The 6225-nt window shown below is 34.3% G+C and overlaps 1 protein-coding gene across 1 annotated transcript; it reads left to right on the top strand.

The window, feature by feature from the left end:
• Positions 1-4601, top strand: LOC120274688 (disease resistance protein SUMM2-like). The gene is made up of 5 exons (XM_039281216.1): positions 1-176; positions 352-2837; positions 3342-3482; positions 3986-4096; positions 4208-4601. The coding sequence occupies exons 1-2, from the start codon at positions 66-68 to the stop codon at positions 2320-2322; spliced, it is 2082 nt and encodes a 693-aa protein (XP_039137150.1). The 5' UTR covers positions 1-65; the 3' UTR covers positions 2323-2837; positions 3342-3482; positions 3986-4096; positions 4208-4601.
• Positions 4602-6225: the final 1624 nt, after the last annotated feature.

The following is a 6225-nucleotide window of genomic DNA, read 5'->3' as shown; positions in this document are numbered from 1 at the left end:
TTACTCGTCAGGACATTAGCTTTGTGTTCCGCACCAACGAGAAAATTGATGATTTGAAGAACGCCATGAAACATCTCATGGCCACGAAGGAGGACGTTCAGAGAAAGCTTGATGATCCTCAACACAACGGCAAACTACTCGATAATCAACATCAAGTTAAAGACTGGCTTCGCGATGTAAAGCTTCTTCTACCATAACTATAGGATGACTTTTTCTTTCCTTGGTTACTTCTAAATCATTACATCATAGAATTTTATGTTTGTGCTTTTCAAGTTTGTTATAATATAGAAAAAGTAAGTTGTGTTACCCACAAAGATTTCTAATTACACCATTTGAATTGTTTTTGAACAGGTTGGAGAAAAGGAATATAAAGTAGAACGATTATTGGATGAATATGACAAAGGTAATTGTGTTCCAGCAGGCTCTTGTTCTCTAAATTGTTTTTCAAGGTATAAGATTGGCAGGAATGCATTCAAATTGAAAGAGGAGATAACTCAGTTGACAACAAAACTGCCAGAAATCAAATTTACTGGCGTACCACCGCCTAAACCAGTCCCTGAATCATCTAAAATAGCGGGGAAAAAAATCGGGTCCAACCTTGATGTTGCTTGCAGTTACCTGGCAGATGAAACAGACGACATAATTGGCATATGGGGCATGGGAGGTGTAGGCAAGACCACACTCTTGAAAAAAATCAACCAACGATTGTTAGATAATGCAAACATGGGATTTGATCATGTGTTGTTTATTGAAGCTTCACAAAATTCTCAGTTGGAAGAACTTCAGAAAGAGATTGCTAAGGAATTGCATTTGGCCCCTGATTCTGTTCAAAAAGACTTCTTCAATGCCCTGAAAACTAAGAACATTGTATTGCTCTTAGATAACATATGGGAGCCAGTAGACCTTGTTGGTCTTGGAATTATCAATCCTTATAGGGACGATGATGATTCCACCAAACCATACAAATATAAAGTGATTTTTACTACTCGATCAGAAAATGTGTGTGCCCGGATGAGAGCAAGCAAAAGAATTAAAGTGGAATGCTTGGAACCAGATGAAGCATGGGCTCTTTTCAAGCACAATGTTAATCTAGCAGTAATTGAGTCAGATGAAAAGTTCAAGAAAATAGCTTGGCAAGTGATGAACAAGTGTGGGGGTTTGCCACTTGCTCTGCAAGTGGTTGGTAAGGCCATGTCTAACAGAAATACTGTCCAAGAGTGGGATGATATTTTGAGCTTGCTAAAGAATTCAGGTACTGAAGTAGTTCAAGGTGTGCAGGAATCATTACTTCCGATTTTGAAATTCAGTTATGATAATCTACCTAGAAATATTCAGGAGTGTTTTTTGTGTGCTTCCATTTTGCAATGGTTAAGAAAAGATGATTTGTTGGAATTATGGATGGGTTTAGGCTTGATCGGTGATTTTGTCAATTTACAGCAAGCTTATGGCAAAGCAAGACATATCTTTAAGAATCTAGAGGAATCATGTTTATTGTATTCTTCTGATGATGTTTACGTGAGGTCACATGATGTAATTTATGAGATGGCAGTGTGGATAGCATCAGATTGTGGGATGAACATGAATAAATGGATAGTGAAAAGATTTTCTTCGTTCGAAGTTGAAATAACATCAATCAATGCAGAGAATTGGAGATTCGCGAACCGAGTGATTGTAAGTGGCAAGGTGGAGCTTTTGCCAATTTTGTCTTGTCAGTGTTCTGACTTATTGTGTTTAATGATACAAATTAATTCTTATTTTAAAAATATTCCTGAAAGATTTTTTAGTGCGATGCCAAATTTGACATATTTGGATCTTCAAGAAACTGGCATCGAAGAGCTTCCAAAGGGCATGAAATGTTTGGCTAATTTGCAATACCTAAACATTTCAAAAACAAATATCTCATCACTTCCAAAGGAGTTGGTATATTTGAAGAAATTGCAATATCTGATATGCAGAAATTTGAAAGGGCTTGGCAAGGTAGAGGATGGTCTCATGTCAAGATTACAGAAGTTGAAGGTCATTGACATATATCCGTATGGGTGGGTAGAACCGGAAGAGTTAAAGCTATGGAAGAAACATAACAGCATCAAAGCAATTGGAATGCGTGTAGTATCACAAGAGGTTCTCCAACAACTCTCATGTTTGCCAACTACTCAGCTTTATCTAGCCAATATGGATAACTTGATCTCTCTTTCATTTGACACTTTAAGCTGCAAAGTTCATGGATTTTTGCAGTCACTACAAATTCATTCATGCCCACAGCTTAAGGAGCTTGTGATGAATGGAAAGTGGGAGTCATCTCTATATTCTCAAAATCCTTAATGCCGAAAAATTGCAGAACATTATTTTCACAGATCTATCGCCTCCAAAATTTTTTCATGTGTTGAAGAAGTTATATATATCAGGATGTAATTTGGATAATTTAGCATGGGTCCTAGCATCTCCCATGTCTTTTATATTTAGATATAAAAGATTGTGCAAAAATAGAAACATTGTTTTACATCGAGGAGGAGAGAGAAATCCAACAACAAAAAGTCTTAGAACACCGCCCGACATTCCCCTCATTGAAATTTCTACTTATAAATAATCTACCAAAATTAGTGAGCATAAGCAATTTTGCATTGGATTTCCCACTTTCCTGGCTGACAGTGAATCAATGTCATAATCTGAAGAAGTTACCATTCAAGGGTCGCATTAACAACAATCAAAGAATGATACACATTGATTGTGAGAGAATGATACACATTGATTGTGAGAGAGAATGGTGGGAAAGCTTAGAGTGGGATGATGCCACCATCCCATGTCCCATTTTACCAAAATCCATGGAATCCATAGAGGTAATTAAGTTTCATGCTTTTATTTTATTAGTCTCAACTTCTTTACATGCACTGTGGATTCATGAACGTTAAAACAAGTTATTCATATAATTTTCTATTCATTAATCCATCGCTAAAACATAAGGATTTTTTTTAATTATATAATTCTTTTTTTACTAATGTTGAATTTTTTTTGAATATATATATATATATATATATATAAGGAGCTTTAGAATTCATTATATCTGTATTATTAACTCGATATGATCTCACTTTAATTTGAAAGGGCATTTATTAATCGGTCATATGTATGCCTCTTTTGCTACCTCATTATCATATTTGAACGTTAGTAGATATATATATAGTTTATCAATATGCACCCATTATAATACCAAAAATCGGATTATTATTATTAAACGCATAGATAATGTTTGATGTATGGAAGTATAAATAACAAGTATGTAATTAAAACTAGGAATATTAACTAATTAAGAATGATTGATTTGGTGAATATTGTCTTTGCAGGACTTGCAGGAACAAATATGTCAATCTTTGTTTGTGCAAAAAGCTGCACTAGATTTTATTAATTCGTGTGGGAGAGTGAATGATGGGAAACCGTGGGATAATGTCACCATCCCATCTCATCTTCAGCCATTTTTCATCGGGGTAAGTTTCATGCTTTTATTATTTCTAACTTCTTCACATGTACTGTGGATTAATGAATGTTGAAACAAATTATTAATATAATTTTCAATTCATTAATCAATCGCTATAACATAATGATTTTTTTTTTAAATTATAGAATTCTTTTTTACTATTCCTGCTGAGTTCTTTATATATATATATATATATATATATATATATATATAAAAGGAGCTTTAAAAGTCATTAAATCTGCATAATTAACTCTATAGGATCGCAATTTGGAAGCGGCATTTATTAATCAAGCATATGTATGCCTATTTCCCTACCTTGTTATGTTTGAATGTTTAGTTTATATATAGTTTATCAATATGCACCCATTATAACACTAATGATAATTGGATTATTATTATTAAGCGCATGGACAATGTTGGAAGCATGGAAGAATATGTACAAGTATGTAATTAAAACTAGGAACATTACCTTTTTAAAACTGATTAATTTGTTGAATATTCTTGTCTTTACAGGACGAGAACCCTAATGAATTAATGCACGACTAGTGGAAGTAAATGAAAGGTCTTCGAGTTTTCTATGTTTTTGTCTGCACAAGTTAAGAGATCATCTCATGTTCAAACCAAGTAAGATCAACATTTATTAGGAGAAAATGTTTTTTTCTTCTCTTCTCTTTTTTGTTTTCAGATTCAATGTGCAACTTATAACATTGAGAAATCATGCCATACCTTTTACAGGTCTTTAATTTCCGGGTTTTACATCTCCATACACTTCTCAGAACTACAACTTCTCTTTGCGATGAATCAGTGATCTACCAAATTTACTGTGCAATTATGCTCTAGATTGCTCATGTTGTTTCTGGTTTTTCTTCTCAAATATGAACACTTTGATTGGTTTTTTATTTATGCCGGTGTGAAGACATGTTATTATTTGGTTTCCAAGTTTGACATTTGTTTATCATTGTTATCTTATGTATTTTCTAAGTTGTTTGGTGAAAGTTGATTGATTGAAGACATTAGTTGTTGGGTTGTATCTTTCATTCAAACTATATTTTCAGGTAAGTTGTGCTTTGTTAACATGTTGGATTTATTTGGAAGCATATATATATATCTGCAAAATACTTATTTGTTATTTTCTCTTATATATTACTGAGGATTACTTGTGGACCTTGTCTAACTTTGAAGGCCTTGGTTTTGTCAAAATGCAGAATGCTCTAAAATTATTGTGATGTTTGTTTTGGTTTTTTCTCTCATCTTGTTTTGGCAGGTTAAAGAGCAAAGCAAAGGCAAAAACAGGTGTTAATTGGTAGATGTGTTGCTACTATAAGATGACTAACTCATCAAGTATTTAGTGTGATAGCAAGAACCTATTCATCAAGCCAAAGTAGACTTGTTGGAGGAGCAAAAGTTTAGTATCGAAGAGTTTTCATTGAGATCAAGATGTGTGGAGTTTCCTAATGTATTTAGTGTGATAGCAAGAATCTACTCATCAAACCAAAGTAGGCTTGTTAGAGGATCAAAAGTTTACTATCGCAATGCTAAAGAAGCATTGTGTCTTTTTGTTACAATATTTTATAATAAGGTGATGCTTATGTCACACTTGTGTTGTTATGTCCATTTAGGGTTGAATTATTTTTTATATATATTCATGACAATTATTTCTAATAAGGTTGCTAGGATATATTATTTATTTACTTTTCCCATGTTATTTATTTAGTTATTTATTTTGCAGGTGTGGGCAAATGTGTTGCTAGCTTGACAGTGGAAATGAAGTGCAGGGAACTTCCTTGAGGATAGCAACTATTCAATAACTTGATGATCAATCAAAGCTTTGATTTTGGAATGCTGCTAAAGGGCATTAACAAATTCTCGAGTTGAATTCAGATTAGGAAACAAGATAAGTTTGGCAAGGCATAACTTTGATCGCACCTCTCTCTTGCTGGTCGCTCTGTTCTGATTAACAGCACTTTATTTGCTATTCCTATCTACATCTCTTCAGTCATGAACCTGCCTATTACTATCCTTGATTCCATTTCCAAACTGGCCAGGGATTTCCTCTGGGGTCATGGCGGCAATAAACGCGGTTTCCATTCTGTTGGTTGGGCCCTCACGACTCAATCTAAGCCTGAGGGGGAGGAGGGGGGGCTTGGTATTAAAAATCTAAGACTTGTTAAACACTCACTTATGGCCAAGAACATCTTTGCTATCCTTGATTCTGATAACAAGATCTGGGTGGACATTTTTAAAGACAAATATCATGGGTGGCATCCATGGAAGCATCATTCTCCTGCCCGCTCCTCTTGGTTCTTTAAATCTATTTGTAATACTTCTGATTTCCTTCGAGCCAATTTTAAAATCATCTCCCTCAATAGTAATGGCTTGGATTGGTGGATTGATCCTTGGATTATGGACTGATCCTTGGATTATGGATCTTCCTATATCGCATAAGCTTACATTTCTAAACATGGACCTGAATTTTGAAAACTTAAACATCAATGATTTCTTGGATAATAATGTTTTCAATGCGAATTATCTGAGAATTGCTTTTGGTAACTCTGTGGATCTTGATTTTATTTCGAATGTCAGTATTACTGAGACTAATGATAATCAGTGGGTATGGGCCTATCATTCGCATTATGCTACTATCTCTTCCACTGTCTACAACCATATCAATTCATCTTGTGCTGATTCTGAAAATTGGATGGGGTGGGATCTTATTTGGAAATTATCTGTTGTCCCTCGTATTAAAACTTTCA

Source organism: Dioscorea cayenensis, chromosome 13, assembly GCF_009730915.1.
Source record: "Dioscorea cayenensis subsp. rotundata cultivar TDr96_F1 chromosome 13, TDr96_F1_v2_PseudoChromosome.rev07_lg8_w22 25.fasta, whole genome shotgun sequence".
Taxonomy (NCBI): Eukaryota; Viridiplantae; Streptophyta; class Magnoliopsida; order Dioscoreales; family Dioscoreaceae; genus Dioscorea; species Dioscorea cayenensis.
Note: the sequence above shows the minus strand (reverse complement) of the source record. Positions and strands in the feature narration are given on the sequence as shown.